Raw genomic sequence first — 25168 nt, 5'->3', positions numbered from 1 at the left:
GTGGTTGTTGGTCTCTGTCTATCTCTGTGTGTTGGTCCTGTGATGGACTGGCCACCTGTCCAGGCTGAACGCCGCCCTCGCCCAATGTGAGCTGGGGTTGGCTCGAGCACCCCCTGCAACTCTGAAACAAATAAGTGGTCGAAGATGAATGAATGAATGGATAACACTGTGTCTTCTAGCAAAGACATTTTCAGATTTTTAAACTTGGTAGACTCTCCACAACTGCGGATCAGAGAGTGGATAAGAAGAGGGCAACTGATTCTGGCGCCATCCTATCTACTGTTTAACTTCATAAAAGCTGTTTCACGAAGGTTAGCGCTTCCTCTCAGTGTGATGGCATCAGCTGCTCATGTCACATTCATTTCTTATGCACAAATAGATGGGCAAGCCTGTAATATACTTTATATGGATATAGCACACACACACACACACATATATATATATTTGAGGCAGTTGGCTGACTTGTCTATGTGTGAGGGAACTGATACCATGAATATAAGGGTGTCAGATTGCCATGCTTTATTTCCCTCTTGACAAATCTGCCCAAGTTTTCAGATCACATCCCTGCACCGCGGTGACGGGCCGACAGGAGGGGTCCAGTCCGACACACTGCAACGACAGACAGCTCACGCTGACAATAATACCACTGTTGCTCACACGGACGAGAGCCCATCCTTTCATTTCACTGAGAAGGGATGCAAAGAGAGGGAGAGAGAGAGAGAGAGGCAGTGAAAGCGATAGAGGAGAATAGTGGAGAGGTGGGAAAGAGAGGGAGGCTGACAGACCAAGCTTGGAAAAAGAAGGCCAATTTTTAAACTCTGTCATCAGCCCGTAATTCTTTGGCAACAGTAATATTTCAGTAATATCAGTAATATTTATGATGTGAACTTAAAAAAAGGGGCAGACATAGATGTTTTCAATTATAGAAACACAGCTGCTAATTCAAATGAATCACTACATCAACAAACTGTTTATTAGTTGGATCAAGTCCGAAAAAAAAAAAGTACAGTTTTAATGTACATGCATGATAATAATGTGTAACAGCAGTTAATATCAGCTAATGCTCTGGTTTATATTCGGAACTTTGACTCTGATCTCATGAGAACAATTCTCGCATTTAAAATGAGCATACCCATCTTTCACTTGTATAGCGAGGAATATAATATTCACCGAGTCAGCAACAGAAGTTTGACCGTCCTCAAACATCTTCATGTTCTCTCATGGGCAGTGTTGTGCATTTCAGCACAGCTGTTTGTTTGCACCCACATCATAAAACCAAAAGATGTATGTTTTCTGCCTCTGTGCAGAAAAGATGTGAAACTCTCTCCCAGAGAAAAGTTTCCAAAATCATACCGCCCTGAAAAGAAGCTCATCATTTATTGTGTTAACGTGTGGGTGTGCTCTTTGGTGCTAATGTGATTTAGCACTGAACAAATGAGTTTGACATGACGTTTCTTATTTGCGGTTGAACCTGTTAATCCAATTTCAGGCATGAGTTTACATCTGTGATTTCCACACCAATAAGCATGATTACCTTTAGCTTCCGCTTATAACCTTTTTAATTAGAATGACAAACTATCTTTCAGATAATTTTCAAAATATCATTTTCATCTTTCGCGTGAATTAGACATCACCATTGGAAATATAAAAACAACCAAAAATAAAAAGAAAAGAAACTGAGCTGCTTTGTACACTGCTGGGATGTAACTGACATGCAAAAAGAACAAACATAAAAGAGGGAACCAGTAGGTGAGTGGGAATTATTTTTGTGAGGAATCCCACCAGTGTTCAACACACGTAGGACAGCAGAAGCTGACGACTCAACACACAAACATGACGTTCTGGGGCTGATATGCATTGGATTAGATCAGGGTGGATTAAAGGAATGTGGAGGCAGGTTGGTGAGAAGAGATCACCTAGATTGAAGAGGGATTTCTAACACTTCTAAATGAGATATGGGCACGCATTCGTAGATAAGAAGCCACATATGAAAATGGGTCAATTGTTCTGCAGGTTTAGCTTGTGATTAAGAAGATTACGTTCCACCAGTGAACAACAATGGCAAAGTCTGCCAGAAGCCCAGTTGTACTTAGCCACTCTGTCAGCCTGGCTGATCCCTATTCTGTCCTTTCACCAGCATTCAGACTTTCATGTCATGAGCGATGGGACTTAAGTACTGAGGCTGTGCTTGTCAGCCAGCAGATTTTCTGCTGGAACAGAAGATGGCAAAGCAGAGTATAATTTGTCTCATTCCCAGACCAAAGACTGTTTTGATGAAAGTTTATCTGGGTGCAATTTTGCTCCTGCCACCTCATCCCTTTTTGTTTTTGTTTTTTGTTTGTTTGTTTGTTTGTTTTTTTGTCTTTCTCAGATGAGCGTGATAAGAGCAGGGGCACTTAGGCCAGAGTTAGTGGACTGTGACTGATTGATCAAACCTGGCTGTTCAGTCCTGGAGAAGTGGGAGGGTTTCTACATGGGCTTCTGTTCCTCCTTAATGAAAGGGAGGCAAAGCTTGTTGCCTCCTTTGATCCTGGAGGGATTAAAAAGAGTGTTGCTTATCGAGGCAGAAAGATCAGGGCTGTCGTTGTTCTGTTCGTCTGATGTACTGCTTGGAAAGACATATGACTCTGCTGTGAGGCCTGGTGATCCAATTCACTGTACGGTCAAACAATAAAACTGCCTGCTATCGCCTTTCTTTGATCATCAGCATCAACAGATCTTTCGTTTTGTTTTTCTCTCTGCCTCTGGTTTAGTAGTGTATGGGCTGAACTTTTATATCTTGTTTCTGTGTTTGATTATCATTTCCTCCCAAAAATAAAATTGACTACTGTTACATGTTGTCTTTGTAATGCATCATGAGCCTCCCACTGATGGCAGCATATCTGAGGTTTCTGACAGTCTGTCTGTTAGAAACATGGAAAGCAGGTTAGAATCAATAAGATGGTTTTGATATGCACAACAGCGCCTTGGACAGCGATTTGAAGGAAGTCCTGAAAAACACTAATAAACTTGAAGCTACGCTTTCAATAATTAAAGCTGATTTTCTCCCAGAGAAAACATTTTTGAGGGAGCTGGTGAGGTGGAAGGCTTTGATTCAGACTAGAAGCCTTCATAAAAGTTTTAGATGTAGCGAGAGTAATTGACATTTTTCGCAAGTTGGCAGTCAGAATCACATATGCTTTGCCAAGTGGGCCCTCAAGTTTGTGCAGTCGGTCTTTTTTTTTTTTTTTCCCAGAGTCTCTGCTTTCTATCTTTTGCACTTTCTTGTTCTCTCTCTCTCTCTTGCACACACATGCACACTTTGTGTCCAGAGCATTTTTTGGTTTGATCCGTTTTGTGGATTTCTGCCACAGCTCAGCTAAGATTCAATTAATTGAGCAATCCTGTGAAATATCTCCCAAATCAGGATACAGTTATTTTTCAGAGTGTAGGCCATGCAGATTTCATACCTGCATGATTCACAGAGTGCAAAACATAAACCACTGTGGAAGTGTTAATTTATGCACATATCTGCCGGATTTATCTGCGCTTGAAGACACACACACACACACACTCAGGCAGGCACTTAATGTTATGAAGCACTCAACAGATACCTTCACCATGTTCCATGGAAAATTGGTCTTAGACTTTTGACTACCCCACTATGTTGTTGTTGTGACGTTTTTGTTTTTTAAGTAAATATGTGGAATGATAGCGGATATACAGTGACATGTAGCTCCTCTGCCAACCAAAATACTTGTTGCTTGCCCTTGTAAAGACACTGTTTGCATAGCTGCATGGCCTTCAAGGAATTTAGAGTGCTCTGTTTGTCCTAAAGCCGCCTACCACAGAGTTTTTCTAGGGCCAAAGAACATGCGCACATGTATGTTACCACAGAGGGGTTATGTGGTTATTAAAGACACACTATAGCCGCTGGCAGAAGCTGTAGCTCTGTCTGATTGTTTTCTCTAGGAGGGTTTCGCATGAGAGAGCGAAAACACAGCAAGTGGCATCACGGAGAGAGAGAGAGAGAGAGAGAGAGACTTTGTGCTCTGTTGATCCTCTCTCTCTCTCCGACTACCTGCTCATTAAGCTGGAGACCTGAGAGCTGCATGAGACCTGGCAACTGCTTGCCTGCCAAGAGATATCTGACGTTATCGCCTATTTATCAGAAGTTGCTGAACTCGTCAATGCGTTATCAGGCATCAATACATCCATAAATCACGGTTCACTCTGGGCGTTCTTGACTTCTATAGCTTCCAGCCGCCCCGACGCACTTTTATATACTCTGTTTTATTCAATTTTTATGTGTCGGGTTGATGTATTATATCGAGCTAGTTACTACAGAACATAAACTAGGGATTACAACCTTGTGCATAAAAAAAAAAATCTGCCCCCTGAGAGAAATGGAAGCAATCTGTTTTTAATATACCCTACTTCTTATTCCCCGCACTGCTTCCATGCTTCACTTTCTGTCAGTCAGCCGGGCTCCCAATGTATGTAGAGCCGGAGCAACATTGTTTTTATATCCTATTATTCTGAGAATTTGCCTGGCCCTCTCACTACCTGCACCCCCGCCCTCTCCCCACTTTACCTCGCTACCTGTTATGACTTGGAGAAGCAGATGCTGTTATCTCCCAGGCTTTCAACAGCCTGTCATATCCACTAGCTGCTCCTTCCTTCAAAAGCTGCCTCTACAACTACCTTGCTGGATGCCCCCCCTGCGGTTCCTGATACCTGCTGGGAGGCACAGCCGTTGATGTCAAACTTGGACAACTTGTTGGGGGGGATAAAAAAGAAATGGAGGAACTAACATAAGGGTCAGAATGATGGAAGGAAGGAACAAAGCATATGAGTAGAAGATTGAGTGGTGCCGCCGCAATAAGGTTGTTATTTATTTTTTTCCTTCTGTTTCCAAAGCTGACTTTATTGATTTTTCTAACCTGAAACACAGCCACAGTAGAACCTTCCATCGTCCTATAGATTGGAATTGATTGCCTTCAGGCTCTCTTGTCCTGTAAATATTTGCAAGGCTTTATTGATTCCATTAGGGGCTGGCTGCTATTTGTGACACTGGTATGGATGGTTGCTGTTGGTAAGACCAAACTAATGCGTGGAGGCCAGTGCTTTTTTTTTTTTTGTTTGTTTGTTTTTCCTCCGCACATTAAGGTCTTGTTTCACATGTGCTTTGTTGAATACAAGATGCCCTTGTAGCATTACGAATCAAATGGTCACCTGTCTGATTTGTATGGCTGTTTTTTAAAAGGGAAACTTTCAACTATTTAAATTGATGGCTCTCAAGCTCTCATCAGTCTGTCTGTTCATCTTCAAAGACGTCATTGATTCTCCATTTAGTGCCTGATGTTCCTGAGAGTGTAAAGCCATATGCATGGGGCTTTGTTGTAAGGTGTCAAGTGCCTGACCTTAAATTTTGCCCTTACAGGCTCAAGCTGATTTCCATATGAAGCAAAAACGCAGCGGGGGGCAGCGGGGGCCCTGTAAAAGAGCTGGCGTCTCTTTCTCGTAAAGCGTATACGCAATACTGTAAAGGGGCCAGTGATGTACTGTGGATAGAGAATGTGGGTGTTTCATATAATCTGAGGAAGCAAAGGGCCAAGAGAGTGCTGCTTTAGAGCACAGGGGAGAGAAAGGTGGCCCACGCAGTGCTGCCTTGTTACATCCTTCCTCCTCCCGCCCTGCCTCACCCCCCGTCCTGCATATTCTACTGTTGTCTCAGGAACACAAAGACTATTTTCAGGCAGCCAATCCGAGGCAGAGTGGGGAAACTGCAGCCCTGCATGCCCCTAAAAGCCTTCATGACTTTTTAATAAGTGGCTCAGGGGCTCTGCGTCCAGCGGTTGGAGAGTGGACCCCACTGCCAGCGCTCCACTCCACGGAGGGATCAAATCCCCCCCGCTTGAGTCCTGGGCCTGTCAAAGCAGTCAGGCATGGAGGCAGTGGACGAGTGGCATGTGAAGGTGAGAGAGGGAGGGAGACAGACAAAGTTGGCAGCGGGAAAGAGCTGTTTGCGGTTTGCAGAAGTGTGGATGGCAGAAAAAAGCCAGGAAGGAATGTTTGTAAAGGGAGAAGGAAACTGCTGAGAGGAGGCATAGCCCTCAACCAAAATAGCAGTTTCTGAGGTGAGAAGGAGTTTGTTCAGTGGAGTTATAAGAGAATAGTGATGTGTGTGTGTGTGTGCGTGCGCACGTCTATGTGTGTTTATGTGTGCCTGGTACGTTAAACCCAGCATTTGGAAGGTGATGGATTGTTATAGCATACCAAATAGAGTAGGAAAGGTGGGTGGTGTATTCTGTTGGAGAGCTGGAAAGGTTTTGTGATGAATAATAGTCATGAGTGAATTGGTCATTGTCAGAACCCTCCAGAGCCTATTGAATCAGCAACACTAGGGTTTTACAGCGAGCTTCAGCCATGAAGATCAGCCTGTTGGGTCGTAATAGATGGAGAGTGAGTTGATGGAGGCAGGATCCAATAGATGAGGCTTGCTCTCACCACTGGAGCGGCGCTTGTCTATGGAGAAATGGGCCACAGGAGAGGCCTGTGTTCCTCCCACACACCGTGCAGAGATCAGAGCTATATGGATACATTTGATGATCTTGTACCAGGCATGTACATACACATACAATAAGATACGGAGCGTAGTAAGCATGCTGCCTAATGATGCCCTGTTGACCCATCGCTAATGATCAGCCTCTCCTCTGCCAGGAACAAGATGAGCTTTGATCTGCCTGTCATTAAGGACTGTGGAATACATGCACATCTCTTTAATCTGTTGAAGAATTAAAATATACATTCATCAACTCACTAGAGTCTCGCTCTCTCTCACTTACGCACACACACACACACACGCACACACACGTTAATGAACGTGTATCCAAATATGAATCATTATAATGGAGGCCCACATGAGGAAATGGTAGAAAACACCTACTGTAGGTTCCCCAACACATGCGTTTACTGCACATAAAGGCTGTAAACACAGACACACGCATGCAGGAAAGCACAAAAAGCCCCTTTGAATCCATGACAGAGATTAAAGCTGTCATTTACTTGCCGTGGTAAAAGAGCAGTAATAAATAAAACAGATGATTTATTAATATCCATAGTTGTAATCCACTGCATTATGTGTGTATTAAAGCACATTACTTAGCATGGTATGGTGAGCGTTAAAGTGCTTCTAATAAAATTTCTAAGTGCCTCAAGGCATTTCAAAAGCAGCAGCAGGTCTCTGAGCAGTATCTCCTCAGTGTCTCACTAATGGGACTGATGTAAATTTGTTGATTTGTGAATCTTCCCTCCAATTTAGCACTGCTCATATTGTAGATGAAGATTATCCAGGGATTATGAGGCTTGAAAAAACGCTATTTGATGTGTATTTATGCACGGCTTATAGATGTAGTAATAAGGAATTAGGTCCCATCATGGGTGGAAAATTCAAATATGGGGGGGGAAAAAAAAGTGTCTCTCCCACCTCCCCCACTTGGCTGCCTGACAGCTTGTCATTTAACAATATTAATTTCCAAAAGTGAAAATTTAACAGACGTTAATGTTGCAAATCACAGGCTATAACTCTATGTTGTGTGGAGGGCCACATAAAGCCTTCAAATTACTCATGCTGCTGCTTGGGTGCCAGTATTATCACGCCATATCTGCTTTGATGGTTTGCACATACTTCAATGCTTGATTGCAGCCAACAATAGTCAATGCTTCCACTTTGGGGGTCTTTGGAGGCAGAGAAAGTTCAGAGAATAATCAACATGGTATTTTTCCTATTGGTCTGTTAAAAGCAGTGATGGAAAGCGGGTGAAAGAAATGCCTATGTGAATACATTAACTTGATGGAAAATGGTGTTCCAATTTAAATTTATGTAATTTCTAAAGATAACCTCCAGGATATACCTGCCACTGTGTGGAAACGAAAATTGCTGTGGTCGTAATTTTTTTTATTCTTTTATATAGAAAGAGCTCCTGCATATGTATGAGCCTGTGCCAAAAAATATAGCTCAACTTGTTTTTTTTTTTGGGAGGGCGGGGGGGTTGCCCTCCACAAATTCAAAAAATACCTGTACCTCACATCGTTTTGCATATCTAATGGACATATATGGGGTGCAGGTGTGAACACAGGGTCAGACCAGGGTGAATTTGCCTGCAGCAAGGTTTCTTTATCAACGCTCCTAACTCAAATGAAAGAAAGCAACCTTGCCAACAGTCATGCACCAACACCCGTATCAATGTTAGCGTGAGTACAAGCTGAAGATTACAATTAGAGAAACATCATTAACCTCATATATTATGAAGTGTTGTGGGCACGGGACTGTGAGCTGCAGTTTATACCAGTTTTATGATGGCATTTCATTAAAGGCTTTGGTTTCCTTGTAAGGCAGCTTGCAATTTTTTGATCAAAATGACACAATCTACAAGCAGGATTGTGGATTTGTTGCTTTAATCAGGGGGACAACAGATGACAGGGCTCTCAGAAGGAGATGGGTGATTAAGTTTTATTGTATGTATCGAACAAATATATGGGCAAGATAGATAGAGCTTCATCTTTGTTATTATAAATTGCGTATTTAGTCAGGACAATTATACTCATATTTAATGTTTTGGTGTGGTCTGTCAGAATAAGTGTATAATCATTATTCATTAATTTTACTCTCCTGCATGCTTAATTTCATACTATTCACATAGGATGTTATTATGCTGATTTTAACAAGCTGTGTTTCTTGCACTAAGGCCTCCTAAAGGATCATGTGGAGAGAGCTCAACAATTAGTATCTCTGACTGAGAATTTTTCCTGCTTCGTTTGACATGCACGCTTCTCACTGAGCACCCATTACTGTATCTGATAATTGAGATGAACAATGTGGTGCGAAGTCATGTAAGAAGCAGCCAAACGCTCCCATTAGCATAATGTCAGGGGGTTCAGATCGTTGTCTGCCCGCTGGCATTGTGTTGGCTGCCTGTCTTTGCACAATGCCATGTTGCTGTGTTGCTACTTTGTCATTCCTCCTGTTTGTGGGTCACGTGCAATTCAGACACAGTAACAGGAAAGAAGTCTCTGTGGATGCCCTTTTAAGGTCAGAGATGGGGCTTGATGAGTATGTTGGATGGGAGGCCGGCCGGCAGCTTTGAGTGATTTTTCGGGTGATGGGGTTGCTATCACACCGTCACAGATGAAGACTTAGTGCTTTAGCATGGATGATGGGAGAAAATAGTGGTCTGAACACCTCTCTGTAAAGTGGTGGAGAGATGCAGCGATGTCACAAGCTCCAGTCTGTCAGCTCTCACACTCTAGAGGTCCCAATTAGGAACAGGAACTCTATGTTCCCTCAGGCGGCCCTGATCACAAAGATGATCATCTTTCCAGACATCATGCCCAACCCCCCCCGCCCCCCCAAAAAAGAAAGAAAAATAGAAGGCGGCTACTCCATCCTTGACACATTCTTCAAATCTCCTCACCCATCATCTGTGGCTCCTTCCTGCCAAGGACCCATTGTTGCTCACGCGTAATAGAATTTGTGTGACTTATTTTCAATGTGAAAACCTCCTGAGATCCTTGTCCCTGAGCGCCTTGACACCATAGGTGTTTGACGTCTGCAAAACAGGTAAATAAAGCAGTGCCAACACTGATTGCTGTTCATGCCAATGCCCAGAGGAAGGAAGGTAGGGAGACAGACAGACAGGCAGGCCGTGTAAATGTAATGAAGGGAGATAATAATTCTTTTCTCTGTCAGCTGCTCTCTGCCATTAGCATTTACTGCCAGCCCCTGCCACTCACCGCTTGGCGCCCATACACTCTGCCATACTGATAAGAATCACAATCACCAGCCTTTCCACATGCATATATTACAACGGCAGGCGCCCTGATACCTCGCACCTAGAAAACCGCTATTAGCATGCCAGGGGTATCGCTCCAATTCAAAGATTCAAAGGGATCGGCTGGGGAGAAAAGCACGAATGGAACATGGCAGTTTGAAACCTTGCATTTTGCCTGATAATATTCTGGTGGCTGTATCTTAGAGAGACACCGATACAAACACGCAAAGATGAAGATATTCACACACGTTTCCACGCACAAGCACAGAGACTCTACAGTAAGAGGAATAAAGGAGAACGAGCAACAGACTGTTTCTAGAACATCGAGAAGTGAAGAGGATACTCCCTCACAAAAAAAGTGCACTTCTATCTATATGTTAATGGTGAGAAAGAACACTCTAGATCCTGTTTGGTGCATCAAGCAATTAAACCCAGACCTTTCTGATAGCTACAGCTCCATGGAGCTGGCCTCAGAGTTCCCAGGATGGACAGACAGGACAGCATTGCAGGTGCCCCTGATCATCTCCATCTCAATGCCTGTGAAATAATGTTTTCCCCACCATACCATCTACTAATTAGGATCTAATTATCCATCCTAGTGTAAACAATCACAGCAGATGGCATAGCGCGCGGTATTAACTCTAATGACCTGGGGCCCTGTGGAATTCACATTTCAGCGCGTTTGTTTATTTTCCTCCGTTAGTCTTTGCCCTACTTTCTAAATTCACTTAGGCCCATTTCCAACCTTCCCATGCCTTGAGAAAAAGCTGCCCGCCCCCTATTTCCGATGCTCCTCTCTGCGCTAATTTTTTATTTCATTTTATTTCCTGTTCCTTTTTCCCGCTTATTGTCTGCCTTGTGTTGCCCCCCCCCCACCACCACCACACAAACACACACACACACACACACACACACTTTTTAAAGCAATTTCAATTAGCTCTCAAAAACATCACGTGAAATTTTGTACCTATTTTCTCCTACATCGGCTACCATTTCCATTCTCCCTTGTGCAAAGAGAAGACAGAAAAGACGGAAAAATAATGCTGTGATGTCACATGCACACATACTACGGAAGAGGGAAGCCTGGTTCATTTCCCATTGCGTTGTGCTACAGCTCTCAAAACTTCACTTCCTTTTAATAAAAATTATTTCATATATTTTGTCCCCAGAATGTAGGAAATTGCCATAATCTCTGGCTTAAGATGATGCATTAAAATGTTGGCTCCATGACTATTCTCACAGCTCTCTGCTGCGAGACATAATGCCACAACGTCAGACAAGAATTCCTGCTTTATCTTTTATAAAGCTATGACTATCCCTTGGTGATTAAAGACATAACTTTCCTACATCCAGCTACAGTTGTTCAGCCATGGCTTCCCCCTCCTCCCCCCCCACTCTTCATTGGACAGGGCTGAGCCGACTTGAGACTTGATGCCGCAAAGGGCGTGTAATGGTGGCTGTGGGTGTGTGAGGTCTCATTAATTGACGCCAGGCCTTGTGCCTGTGCTCCTCTGCGTGCCGTGTTCTCTGCCAGGAGCTGGACTTGCTAATTAGGCTCCTGGATATCACAGACACGTCCCTCGGCACTGAACACAATATACTGCTAGTGACTCAGAGACAGTACTTAAGGGGAAGGAGAGAGCGGAGCAAGAGGATGGAGGGAGACGGTGAGACGGGAAAGGAGGGAGAGTGAAAAAGATGGAGAGACAACTCGACAGAGAGCATAGATTGGAGAGGGGCATAGGGAGGAAGTGTAAGAGAGAGCGATGACAACTGATGAAAGAAAGTATGAAAACGGGGCCAGAGATCAAGGCCACCAAGAAAGAGAGAGTGCCACGACGTGCAGGGTGAAAACTGTTATTGTGGTGGGGAAGAGAGAAAAAAAAAGAAGAGAAAGTTAAGATTGGAAGAGGGAAAAAAGGGAAGAGAATCAAAAAGAGGAAGACAGGCAGAGCACAGCAGAGAGGTAGGAGAAGCCACTCAGAGGAGTAGCGAGGCAAACAGGGATGGATTCCAAACAGAAAGCGAGTGAATGTGTGTTTGAGTATGTGTGCAACTGTGAATCTGTCTGCGCTACCTGCTGGAGTGTGTGTCCAGATAATTCAATCTACTGCCCATTGACTGGCCTCCCGCTCCGTCTTCACTCCTAATTAAATCTCTATTTGTTGGCTGGATGCTCTTGCTTCTAATTGTGTTGCTGTAGCATCAGATAGACACACACAGACACATCACAGAGCGTACACACACACACACACACACACACACACTTGCGCGTGCAAAAAAGGCCCCTACAGCACGTTGGGCTTCCAGACACGTCACCGCGGTACATTACACCTCAATTAATCACATCAATTACGCATCAATTAACCCGTGGCAATCCACTAAACACAGCTCGGGTGCAGGCGCCATTTCATCTGCGGAGGACCCGAGGACTTTCTCTGCAACATCAAAGCAAACATATCACCAAAAAGAAAAACATTTTAGACAGCTTAACACAAAAATCCATATTCCTGCTTCAACTCTTCCTCTGAGCAGTGAGCATGACTTCATGGCTGTGTGAGCTTTTAAAGCATGTCACCTGGGCCAATGAAGTCTATATTGCCACACCAGAGATACCAAGTGATCTTATATAGTGCATAGTCGTGCTGATTGTTGGCCAAACATGATTTAGGAGCTATAAATATGCAGAGGTTGGGTGGGGGGGGGGGGGGGGTTGGAGGGACATCAAGCTGTGATGGACTGGCACTCACATGCAGCATGCAGATGCTGATGCATGGACCATTTCAGGGAATGAATGTCAGGGTGGATGGAGGCTCTCCATCTCCCCTCCCTGCCTTATAGTCCTGGCTTGCTTGTTTGGCTTCTGCTGTAATGGGCCGCTTCACCTTGCTGCCTTGTGTTGGAGGACACTCCCCTCTCTCTTTTCATTTTTCTTTCTCCCAGTCCCTCACCTCAGCATGCCTCTACATCACCTCTCAATCTCTCTTTGTTCTTCTCATTAAGCCCTGCATTTCTTTTGCTATCTGTTTTGCTGCAACTCTCTTTTCCTACCCTTTGTCTTCTCTTGTTCTCTCACTTTCTTAATCTCCTCCTCTTTGTGTCCACCTGCTTTCTGACTCGCCAAAGTGATGGAGTATAAACCGGCGGGGAGCCTGTTGTCACAGTGACAGTGGCTTCTGACAGAGTGACAGATCAACCTGACCTTCAAAACAGACTGTGTTTTCATGAGGGAAAGGTTTGAATATTTGTTGGTGTATTTGTCTCATGCCATGTATCAAATGTCTTCATCTCAAATTATAAAGTAATGAAATGTTTTGTAGAAGTCAGTGTGTGTGTTTGTGTTAGTTTGGTGTACATGTGTGTATCCATTCATCATCTTTTAACCTCCCAATCACCAACTCCTCAATGCCTAGCCTTTCACCAACTCATTACTAGGCCAAGGTCAATGCCATGACTGTTGCATAACCCCGTCAGAGACACTAACCACAACCAATCTGACATGTTAAAGTCCAATTGAGGGAGCTCAATGACGGCTCTAAATTTTCCCGGATGAAATGATGCCCTAGGAGGTGAAATTGACGCGGTTGATGGAGCAGGGAGGCCGTCTGCAGATGTGTGCATGTCTAAGAAGGAAAATCTGTGAAAATAGACTGGAAGACGGATTGAGTTAGAAATGAGGATAGAGCGGGAGGGGATAACAAGAGAGTAGACCAACAAATGCTTCAAGCTGATCTCAGCGATACGGTTGCCTTTAGTTCCAGCATGGATGCATAGCCGCAAACGCAGGTGTCTGAGGATTAAACAGGGGGCAGGAAGCGTTCCCGCCTCCTGGAGTGGAGCTGGGGTAAGAAGGTGAAGCACAAAATAAGCAATGGAGAGAATACAAGAGAAAAGCTGAGTGTGAACACCGTCTGTGTGATTGCATGCCAGCATGGTGCAATGGGGAGCACAATGGGCCTTGGTCTATAAAGCTGCCCCTGTGCCTGTGGTCTTTGTCTAACGGCCATTAAAATTCTGTGTATGCTGCTGGGGACCTGGCTGGAGCCATGCCACCATTCAACCTCAGCTGTCAGGTTAGAATAAGGTGTTTTTATATCTGTGGTGAATGAGCTGTGGTGGTGCAGCCTGACTGTTGCAGGCAGCTGCTCTGCACAGTAGCCACATTAAAGCCCTCCTGGTCTTCCCATGCCAGGGTTTGGTCTTCCCTAGATCCGCTGACCTGCTTCAGTCCACTTTTATCTGTGCCCATAGAGTGGCAGGAATTCCTAGTCCAGCAGGACTGCCCTCTAGCTTTCCATCTGGATTTGAATCCTGCAATATGCAGCCACGGCCATGCACCTGCCAAACCAACTGCTGTCTCTTCGTTCATCACTGGCACAGAGGAAGTGACATTCCCTCATGACCGATGCTGTTCCTTCTCTCCCTCTGTCGCTGTCTCTTCTAGAAGAAACATCAGCTTTACTCTGACACGCTCAGCCAGTTAGACATATAGACACACATCCTTCATTCGTGGAGCCACACTTTCTATCATGTTGTGTTTTTGTTCCTGCCATTGTATGTCTGTATATATGTGTGATTTACACTATGTTTATGTTCCATGAAGTCACACCGCTCAAAAAGGAGATGACGACCAAGACAATTTGCGGATCACCGCAAGATCGCAGAAATCCACCTGATAACGTACAGTGTGTCATTGCCACTGTCAAAGCTTCTATCTTAACAGAGCTTTGTACTACTACATGTGCAGAAATGTAAGCAAAAACAGATAAGGAGGGTGCAACATTGCCATAAGCATGTACGGACGGAGACATTACTCTTTCATTCCCCTCCAGCATCTGGCACATGCTGAAAAAGACAACGCAGGAGATAACACACTTAAAAGTAATCCAGCCACTCTCACAAACACACCCAGCATCTACCACAGACACAAACATGTGTCAGCGGTGTTTGACCTCAGCGATGAACTGTGAAGATCAAAAGCACGCTGATGAAGAGGAAGAGAAGAATGAGGCTCAGACAAGAGGTTCTCTGCTGGAAACTCATTAGATCCCAGAGTGCTGTGTGCAGAGGAATTGATGCTATCTTGCTTCAACTGTTGGCAGTCAAGCAGTCAATGAATTTCTCAACCTGGCCTCCAACTGGAGATCACTTCAGTTGTGCACACCGCGGAGAGTTTTACAGCATGGAACTCCTGCGTGCCAGGTTACTTTTCTCTCTCGCTCGCTGGCTTTGTTCCAAAAAAATGTTCTCTATCCTTGGTAAGGGTTCAACAAAGGCAAAAACAGGCTTGAACATACAAATGGAAAAAAAGTGAATAGAATGGAGATTTCAGTGGGCTCAGTATCAGCTTTCACAATTTTTCCATCAGCAACTTAGTGTTAAACATATTTCTTGCCTCCAATGTTTGATGCATGATTCTTCTTTTGCCATGCACACGTTTCTATTGGCTGCTGGTTGATGGAGCCAGTTTTTGTTTTTTGTTTTTTGTTTTTTTCAGTTACCGTTCCTAAGTGCACACCGTACTCTTGAACCAACTGGAAATGGTTTGGTGGTGCATATCTGCATTTTTCATTTTCGCAGGCAAGTGAATGTTTTTGGATTGTGTGTGTACTGTTTGTGTGTGTGTGTGTGTGTGTGTGTGTGTGTGTGTGTGTGTGTGTGTGTGTGTGTGTGTGTGTGTGTGTGTGTGTGTGTGTGTGTGTGTGTGTGTGTGTGTGTGTGTGTGTGTGTGTGTGTGTGTGTGTGTGCGTGCGTGCGCGTGTGCATGCGAGCGCATCGAGCATGAATCCATTTACCAGTGGATGGAATTACAGCAAAGCCACCACTCCAGCAGCTAGTGCCTGGTGAAAATGGGGGTGTCTCCTCCATTTGGGCTCAGACAGGGATCATTTTCAAGGGCCTGTTGGATTTGACTGTGTTTGTTTTGGAGAAGTTCATGCAAGGATGGTAGAAAGAAGAGATTAACCAGGTAGTGAAGTATTGTTATTACCAAATGGGAAAAATCCAAAGAATTTTTTTATTTTTTTTTTTCCTCCCTTTTTTTTGGGGGGGTGGGAAACAGATGGCTGTTTGTTTGCTTGCCTTTATGAGCAGTGTGTTTGTGGGTGATAGAAAGGGGAGTAAGGGGCTGCTTTCATATGGGGTATTTATGTGTGCTGGAGTGTATTTGCGTTGTGTTATCAGTGCTTGTGTGTATGAAGGCCGTGCATGGGTGACCGTCTGTGTGAAACACAGAGGTTTACAGTCATTCTCTTATTTACCGTTTCAATCTGGTTCAATTTTCTCTGTCTCTGTCCCTGCTTGCCGAGGCTGCCCTCACATTCACCCACTTCCACCACACCATCCGCTGCATTTACTGCCATAAAGCTCGGGTGGGAACTTGCGTATGAGTGTGCAGAGAGATAGGCTCCAGTAATCAGCCATGAGTGAGTCAGCTCATGTGGTAGACCAAGAACCAGGCATGCTCCGGGCCTTGGCAGCTTACTGCAACTATTAATACAGACTTTAATTAGCCCGCCACTAACGCTAGCACAATCGGCTCAGCGTCGCCCCTGGCTGGTGAGGCAGACAGATCAATAGGTCTGATCATGCCTTTTTCATCAGCTCAAATGAAAGCACTTTGTTTCCAAGCCCAGCTCCGGACCTTGCGTATCACCTTAAAGGCTTTCCTTGGCTGCGCTGGCTGTGTGCAGTGTTGCAGATGGGGCCCGTATAATCTGGCTGCATTAGGGAACTATAAAGATAAATGAGGGGAGGCAGAGAGCATAACTCATCCTGTCAGAGGAAGGGGTTTAAGGCTGGGAAACTTTGTGTTTTCGAATGCTGCGCCTACCACCCCCACCCCCCACGGCTCTTCCTACTTCCTTCTTCCTTGGATTCTATATATGATTGTATATATATGGGAAGCGCAGCGGCGTAGTGATAAGCACTGTTGCCCCGCAATTAGAAGGTCTGTTCGGGTTCGGTTCCCGGGCCTGGGGAATTTGTTTGTGGAGTTTGCATGTTCTCCACGTGCCTGCGTTGGTTTCCTCCCACCGTCCAAAGACATTATGTTTGGGTTAGTCCGTTAGTCTGTGCGTGAGCGTGGTTGTTGGTCTCTGTCTGTCTCTGTGTGGCGACCTGTCCAGGGCTTACCCCACCCTCGCTCAGCGTGAGCTGGGATTGGCTCCAGCATCCCCTTTGACCTGGAAACAAATGATCAGTGGAAGATGAATGGATGAATTTAACTATGTGCATCTGCAGTCTGTGCTGTTTTCTGTCCATGTACCATGTCCCCTCCCAACTACTTTTACTGATGCAGAGGTATGGAAGTGTTCATTTACAGTTTTTCTGCAGCACAAATTGCTCTTCTACCTCTTTGCCAATGCATTTCAATTTGAAATAAAAGAGTAAGCTGCTTTTTGCAATAACAACTTATTCCATGTGCTTTTTGGCAGGCTTTTCTGTTGACCCTCATGTTCCCAATCAGCAGGGAAGAAAAATGGAAATAGCTCCTTCTGAGTCCTCATTTCCTGTGAATTGCTGGGCATGTTTGATTCAGGGGTTACTGAATCACTTCTGTTTTGTTACACCTCTCGCCGCTTCACTGTCTTTCTTTTTCCTGCCTGCTCCTGCGCCCTTTTGCATAACCATGCTCTTTTTCCTTTTCTCCTTCCAGTAGATGACGTCCCACCTTATTTTAAGATGGAGCCTCCTCAGACACAAGTTCACCTGGAGGGGAACCGCCTGGTCCTAACCTGCATGGCGGAGGGCAGCTGGCCCCTGGAATTCAAATGGATCTACAATGGTACCGAACTCACACGTTTCTCCTTGGAGTACAGGTAAGGTAATCCTTATGCCTCCCGGAGCTGATTCAAAAAATGTTTTTTTTTTTACATTTATAATTATCTTACTACATGAGGACAGTTTAGTGGCGTTTAATTGTAACTAATAGCTCAATTGCTCATTTTTATTCATATTCCAGACTCATTTCTATGGATTTATTCAGACTGATTTGGTTACTTGTCTCCCTCGAGACATAACGTCTTGTGTTCAGGGGATTGTCAGATTTATTCCTATTTGTATTTCTGTAAGATTCAGAGATAGGGCAAGCTGACTGCGCCACTTTAATCTCTCTTGCTGTTTGGTGAAACCATTATTTCTGCAAAAAAATCACACAATGCATGTATGTTTTGTTTTTTTTATCAGGTTTGACAGTGTGGGTTGACTTACTTTGCTCTGTCAGCAGTAAGATACTGTTTCATGGACCGTGGAGCCGTTCTGGACACTTTTTATTACACACTTCAGCCTCTACACACAATGCTGAAGCGTTCTCCTCACAGCATAGAGGCGTGAACATGAGAAAGCTTTAGGCTGTGCAAACAATGACTTGAGCCTGCATTTGTGTGTGTGTATGTGTGCGCACGCATGTGTCAGCTTGCTCTGCTAATTTGTGCGTGTACCGTATGTCTGCATATGTTTTTCCAGATCACAGTTGTAGTGCAGAGTGAAAGTTCCTTTCTGATTCTAAGCCGGTTTCCTGGACTTTCAACTCATAGGCTCAGCAGTCCCCCAGACAGATAGACACTCAGCTTGCATCTCTTGATTGCTATCATTGGCTACAGCCCCACTCCTTTCCCACACACACCTTTCCTTCCCTGTCTGTCTTTCTCCCCCTTTTCACATCCTCTCTCGCCTCCTCTCCCCCTCATCATCTCTTTCTCCCCCCCCCCTGTCTTTTTTCCTCAGCATTTGGCTGTTCTCTCACGTGGCATAAGTCTTTTGGTCTGCCTCGCAGTCCAGCCTTCTGCTTGTTATTCTTCACCAGCCCCGATCAAAGAGGAGGAGTGGAATCCATTTAATCAGACCCCCCCCCCCCCCCCACACACACACACACACACACACGCACACATACACACACTCACACACACCCTACCCCAACACACCCTGACTTGCAGTGCTGGAGGAACATGGCAGAGGTGGACTCCACACTCCTAAGTGTCTGTAGCAAACCAATTAAAGGGGACTCAGCTCTTAGGTTATCTAGGTAGCATTTCTCACACACATCATTTAGTGTGAATGCCCGTTCGGGGAGAGATGGAGTTATGGCTGCAATAGGTGTCTGTATGATTTCATTAAATATACTGGAGGAAACAAGATAACAGCAGGGTTTTGTAAGCTCTGCCAGTCAAAAACTCAGCTGTCTCTTCCCGGAATTACATTCATTCTCTTTTTACTCTGTTATCTACTGTCCGTTAGTTATCAGCACTGGATGCTCGCTCCATTATATTGCTAATTTTGAACATTTAGGACTGATAGTTAAATGAGATGCCATTTAAGCTGTGTTTCTGGTGCAAACAGAGCAACATCTCGATTCATTTTGCATTATAAGTGCAAGGGATAAAAGCGTCAAGATGATAAATGTCGCTGTCTCTCACGCTGAGATGACTAATGGCACTTTGTGTTGCATGTGCCCATTAGGTACCTGATCCCCTCACTGGACCGATCACACGCTGGCCACTACCGCTGCATTGTGAGGAACCGAGTGGGTGCAATAATGCAGTGCAGTACTGAAGTCCAGGTTGCCTGTAAGTGCTGATTTCTTTGCATATGTCGCAGGTTTTGACAGAGTTAAGGGACGATGCTGTTTTTGTGAAAGACTTGTCATGCACAATATGTGGATGAGTCACTCTGAACAGAGGAGGTTAGCTTTTGAAAAAGGTACACAATATGCTGATAATGAAAACACTTTTTTCGCTGGCGTGCATTTCTGAAAATTCCTCCTCTGGCCTGAATTTGTCTTTCTTCACTCGCTCTTTTTTCTTCATATCTGCCAGATATGGGAGGTTTTGTGGAAGGTGAGAGGTCACAAACTGTATCCCAGGGTGAGGGCGCTCTCATCCAAGTACCACGGATACACAGCTTCCCCAGGCCTCAGATCACCTGGTTCAGAGATGGGCGCAAGATTCCCTCCAGCAGCCGAATGTAAGTATTGCGTTTATTTGCTCTGAGTGGCATGTGTGCGCCTGTGACTCATTTATTTCTGCATGTGTCCTGAGAAGGTGCTCTCATTTGTGAACAGTCAGAGAGCGCAGAGCCGAACTCTAAAAACTTACTTCTAAGTACAGATCACAGATTTTCTCCAAACACTCACCCTGCCCCCCACCTACCTCCACACACACACACACACACACACACACACACTATAAGTGAAGTTGAGCAGAATAGTTGATGAACGAATGCTGGCGCAGCCCTATGTTCATCATTGAATCACCTCTCAGTGATAAAGCGGGTTATTATATTGCCGCTATTGACTTTGCAGGCGGAATGATTGAAGGGTAGAGATAGAGCAAGCAGCAGGGGAACCAATTAGACAAAATTGGGCAAAATGCGTCAATAGATATGTTTGACTGACAGCGCTCACCCCTGGGTTGATTTGTATGAGTGGGTGGGGCCACATTCAGCATCACATGGATCACATGTCCATGAGATGTGGTGGCCAGTAGAGAATTACAAAAGCTTAGTGTATCGACTGTGCTCTGTTTGTGTGGCTGGTTTTTTTTTGTTTTTTGGTTTTTTTTCCTCCCTGTCTTTCCCTTTTTTGGTTTTTTTTTTCTTTTTGGGATTCATTCCTGTTGAGTTATGCAACTCTCCTGAAGTGAACCTGTGAAGGTAATCACCAGAGATCAATTGTGCCATCCAGACAAATAGGAGTAGGCAGTCCACAACTCCTCAGAAACCACCTCTTCATTTATTATTCAGCAGCGAGCTGTGCTATGTTGTATCTGACATGAAGATTTCTACTTTGAGTTGCATGCTCCTGCTATTGGAATGAATTGGTGAGTGTCCCCACTACCTACAGGGCTCCTGTAGGACAGCATAAGCAAGCACAGAGAAAAATAGCAATAAAACTCCCAACTCGTTCCCATGAATGATCGACTAGTTCCTCAGCTGGTTACCATGTGGCTGATTGTTTTCAAAAATGAAGTATTGCTCTGTGAGAATGAGAGGCACTGACAGGACACTCTGCTTTTACTGCTTGTTCGCTGGCTTTGTGTCGAGTCACATTGGCATTCACATGCGTTGTGTATACTGGTCTTTGTATAAGTGTCTGTTGATTCAGTGACAGCCACAACTCCTGATTGTCCAGGAGTGTCTGTTTTTATGCTGCTCTGATCAGGCAGATGCTGGCAGATACGAAGAGCCTAATCTGGCCGCATGCTAAACATCAGGCCTCATTTAATTGGCTCTTCTCTGATGTTCAAGACTATCAGTCTTTAGTCAATGTTGCTGCTCTACAGCAGTTACAAATGGGGGCTTTAAAACAATAGATTAGAATATTAGGAATCCCTTTCTCGCATGTGTTTTTTGTACACGTACTGTCTCCATCCTTTCTCGTATTCTGTCTAGCCTGTCAGAATAACTCTTAAGGCCGATTAATGTGGGCCAAATCATAAATCTTCTGTCAATATGCAGCCACAGCTAACAAGGTGCTAAAACAACACGCCACCGGTATTTTGAGGGGTTATTCAAAGAAATCTATGTTTTTATTACTAAATTAGAACCTTACTAAATTTGTAAATCAGACTGTTGCTGTGGCAGGTTGGGCAGAATATACATAAAATATCTGGACATAACCTCAGAATCTTTCAACTGAAAACTAAAGATCTCGGGATATCATCATACTTATCTTAACCTTTCAGTGATTGAAATTACAACAAAGTTTCTATTATGTTACTGGCATACTATAGTATGTTTCGGTAACAAACAGTACTAAATAGAAAGATAAATACTGAGATATTCCTTTAAGGCAGTGTGGTAGATAGAACTGCTCATAAAAATTTTTGTGTGCTTCTTTTTAGATGTAATTTATCAGTGTGTGTTTGTGTATGTGTGAGAGAGAGTGTACCCACCAGATTTACTGACTTTGAGAAACAACTACACTCTGGTTTAATGGTACGAGCGTGATAGTGTTCTTGTGAATGTGTGTATGTGTGTGCACTTGCGTGTGTTTTGGGTGCAGTTTTGAAGACACCAGGCTGTCTGTTTAATTGGGAGGCAGAATTGTGGCCCCATTTTGATGTAACAACATTTATCACAATTTAAAGCTCTTTGAATCTTTATTAGAGTCTGAGGCTGAAGTCAAGTGAGTGGCAAAGAAAAATTATACTCTAATGCAAATGTGCTTATCTAGTGCATGTGTGTGTGTGTGTTTGCTCAGGGCCATCACGCTGGACAACACGCTGGTCATCTTGTCCTCGGTGGCCCCTGATGCCGGACGTTACTACGCTCAAGCGGTCAATGACAAGAACGGGGAGAACAAAACCAGTCTGCCCATCACACTCACAGTAGAGAGTAAGTACTCATTAAAACACACACGCAAGGTGCACCGGTTTATGCAACAGAGTTGATCACCCACTCAGTGAAAGAGACACAGCTCACCAGCAGATTGTTTGTGTCATGAGCAGATTGCATTAACAGGTTGTTGCAGATAAAAATGTAGTTAAAACAAATAAAGGAAAAAAGTTTTTATCTTTATAATGTTTGCCAGCTTAACACTCCATCACACACACATTATTCCACACAGCAGCTACACAACAGGTGGTTCAGCCAGACAATAGAAATAGAGATAGCGCCCTCTACTGGCCTGCCCTTCACTTCTGCCTGCTATGTTTTCTCCCCTCCGCCCAGCAGATCTAATCATACCCATTAAGTGCACCACAATAGCTGTCATCTGGTTCTGCAGAGCCGCACTAACCTCTGGCTGGAGCAGTGAATTACACTCATACGCTGCTTTTTAGGTGGGGCTCCATCAACCCCTCACTGGTTGGCTGGATGTGAAGACCCATAAAGTGGACCTTCAGTTTAATCGCCGCTCACAAAATGCAGATCTATGAAAATGACATTGAGGGATGGGGAATGGTTGAACACCCACATACACATACGTGCCCTCACAAACAGTCCCATCAGATGAGAAGATCAGGCCTGCTGGCAAACCCAACACGCTGAAAGTTTTAAATAAACGTTGGCTTTGCTCATGGAAGTATGGTATGCATGTCAAATCATTAGCGTCCAGCTGAGCTGGACTTGTCTCGTCATCTTCCCATCACCTTTCATGTAAACATGAAGTTACTTCTTACGAATCAGCCAATTAAAGCAGCCACAAAACAGATTTAAAATCTAACTGACTCTGAATATAATGTGTAAGGCAACATTTTATATCTCACAGTATGACCCAGAGTAAAAGATAACACTAGATCCCTTATGATTTGTCCTATTTATCTGGTGTGGGCTGTGACTATTGTGTAAGGATTTTAACCTGTTTACTGGGGCGCTGCTCATTTTTAATACCAGCTTCCTGCTCGTTCCAACATCTGCTCATCATATCGTTAATACCGTGTTTGCAATTCAGTACTCAATACACATGACACAGCAATCTGCAGGGACCAGATATCACTGAATATCAATAAATCTGACCTTGCGAATCAAACAACTGCATTTTGCATCTGAAAGTCAATAAGGTTTTTACAGCTGCATTTGTTCATTTTAGCAAATCTGCAGAGACAAGGAAAAAAAAAAAATATGCGGCAGAGTGAGTGTCTTGTTCCAAAGGGAGCATACAAATGAGACAGAGCTGTATCTAATAGTCAAAAGCAGACTGGCACTGGCTAATGCTCTCAGTGGGCAGACATTTTGCTTTTTTCTAATTCTTTAGCATGTGAAATTCACTACATCTGACTGGAGTTTACAGTTTTGTTTGGACACAGACAAAGATAAACAATATGGTGGTGCTCATAGTGAGAATTTGCAATGCAGGTTGCCACGTTGTTTACTTTTCCATTTAATTAGAAGATTACACACTTGAGGTATTCTCTACAACGAGAGCTTATGAACTGTAATACATTAATTAGTGTCAGCCAGGGAACCAATCATGTCCTTTCAAAAGTAAAATGAGTTCTTTGACACGCCAAATGGATGAGGTCATGTCATTGGCAAACGCAGAGAGAACATTTTCAGACAAATATTTTGAAATGAAACTTAATGTAACAAGTCTGTTTCTTTGTTACAAAAGTAAGGCATGTCTAAAATTTTAAATGCCTTGTGTGGAGGCACAACGGCTGCATAGTGGTTAGTGCTGTTGCTCCACAACAGGAAGGTCGCAGGTCTGGTTCTTCTGGGCACTCCGGTTTCCTCCCACCGTCCAAAGACATCATGTTTAGGTTAGTTGGTGACTTTAAATTGTCCGTAGGTCTGAGTGGTGAGTGGTTGTTGGTCTCGGTCTGTCTCTGTGTGTTGGCCCTGTGATGGACTGGCAACATGTTCAGGGTGTACCCCGCCCCCTCGCCCAATGTGAGCTGGGGTTGGCTCCAGTACCCCCTGCAACCTGGAAAAGGAAAGTGGTAGAAGAAGAAGAATGAATGAATATTATAGTCATATAAGCAGAACGTCAGTATGAACGATTGTAATCAATAAATAATTATGCGCTGTTTATATTGCCACTTATTGACCTCAATAGCTGCTTTTTCACCTGTTACTGGTCTTTGGAGGGGTTGGATATTGATGCTGATAAAATTCTTCTTCTTCTCTTCCTCTCTCTATATTTACATTTTGACTGCGAGTATCACAGTCTTAGAGCCCATAAGAACCTGTCCAATAAAACTTTCAACATAAACTCCCCCATTAATACAGCTACAAAAAATATATAAAAGTTAAATATTATAATCTTAAATTTTAGCCGAAGCAATTTCAATTTTTTTTTTTTCTTCCCCCCCATAAACTCTTGGAGCAAATCATTGCAGTTCTTTTGATTTTGTTTTTTGCAGATTCTTGACTCATCTGATAACTTGACAGTGAAGTGTTCTATATGGATTGATTTGTGCCCTCTATGCTAATTGATATTGATGTCAATAATACCCTGAAGATGATGTTTGTGCCCCCATGATGAAATGTTGTAGAATTTCAAGACTTCTCAGTTAGCTGCAGCATTACAAAACTTTCCCATTTGTTTTAGTTTATTTATCAATCAATGGGAAATATACGGGGAATTTTTGTTTTTGTTTTGTTTTGCTTTGGGGTTGCTTTGGTGGGGGGGTGTTTTTTGTTTTTTTACAGATAAAACACGTATCCATTTGAGTGGACCAATTATGTGGTTTCTTGGTAAGGAGTGTTTGTCAAATCTGCTTCTGTGTGTGCTTTCAGACTAATTCAAATGTTTTAATTTCGAAATGTTAAATCCATTCTTTTGAAACTGTCATCAGCTATTTGTTATATGTATAATTGGTACTTTTAAATACAGTTGTCCAAACATACTACTGTGAGGGTTTTAAAAACTTAGATTTCAGCCTCTTATCATGCATAATATGAACAAGTATGTGCGC

General features: G+C 43.8%; 2 protein-coding genes across 2 annotated transcripts in view; one reads left to right on the top strand and one right to left on the bottom strand.

Annotated features, from left to right (window-relative positions):
- LOC115047234 (immunoglobulin lambda-1 light chain-like) overlaps positions 1 to 25168 on the bottom strand; it is a 357726-nt gene that overhangs the window by 178849 nt on the left and 153709 nt on the right. The window lies entirely within an intron of this gene.
- Positions 17553 to 25168, top strand: part of sdk2a (sidekick cell adhesion molecule 2a) — a 34551-nt gene continuing 26935 nt past the window's right edge. Inside the window, exons 1-4 of the mRNA XM_029509311.1 lie at positions 17553 to 17632; positions 19272 to 19378; positions 19628 to 19775; positions 22012 to 22145. Of these exons, the coding sequence (XP_029365171.1) occupies positions 17553 to 17632; positions 19272 to 19378; positions 19628 to 19775; positions 22012 to 22145 (469 nt within the window). The remainder of the gene's footprint in view (positions 17633 to 19271; positions 19379 to 19627; positions 19776 to 22011; positions 22146 to 25168) is intronic.

Source organism: Echeneis naucrates, chromosome 8 (assembly GCF_900963305.1).
Source record: "Echeneis naucrates chromosome 8, fEcheNa1.1, whole genome shotgun sequence".
Lineage (NCBI taxonomy): Eukaryota > Metazoa > Chordata > Actinopteri > Carangiformes > Echeneidae > Echeneis > Echeneis naucrates.
Note: the sequence above shows the minus strand (reverse complement) of the source record. Positions and strands in the feature narration are given on the sequence as shown.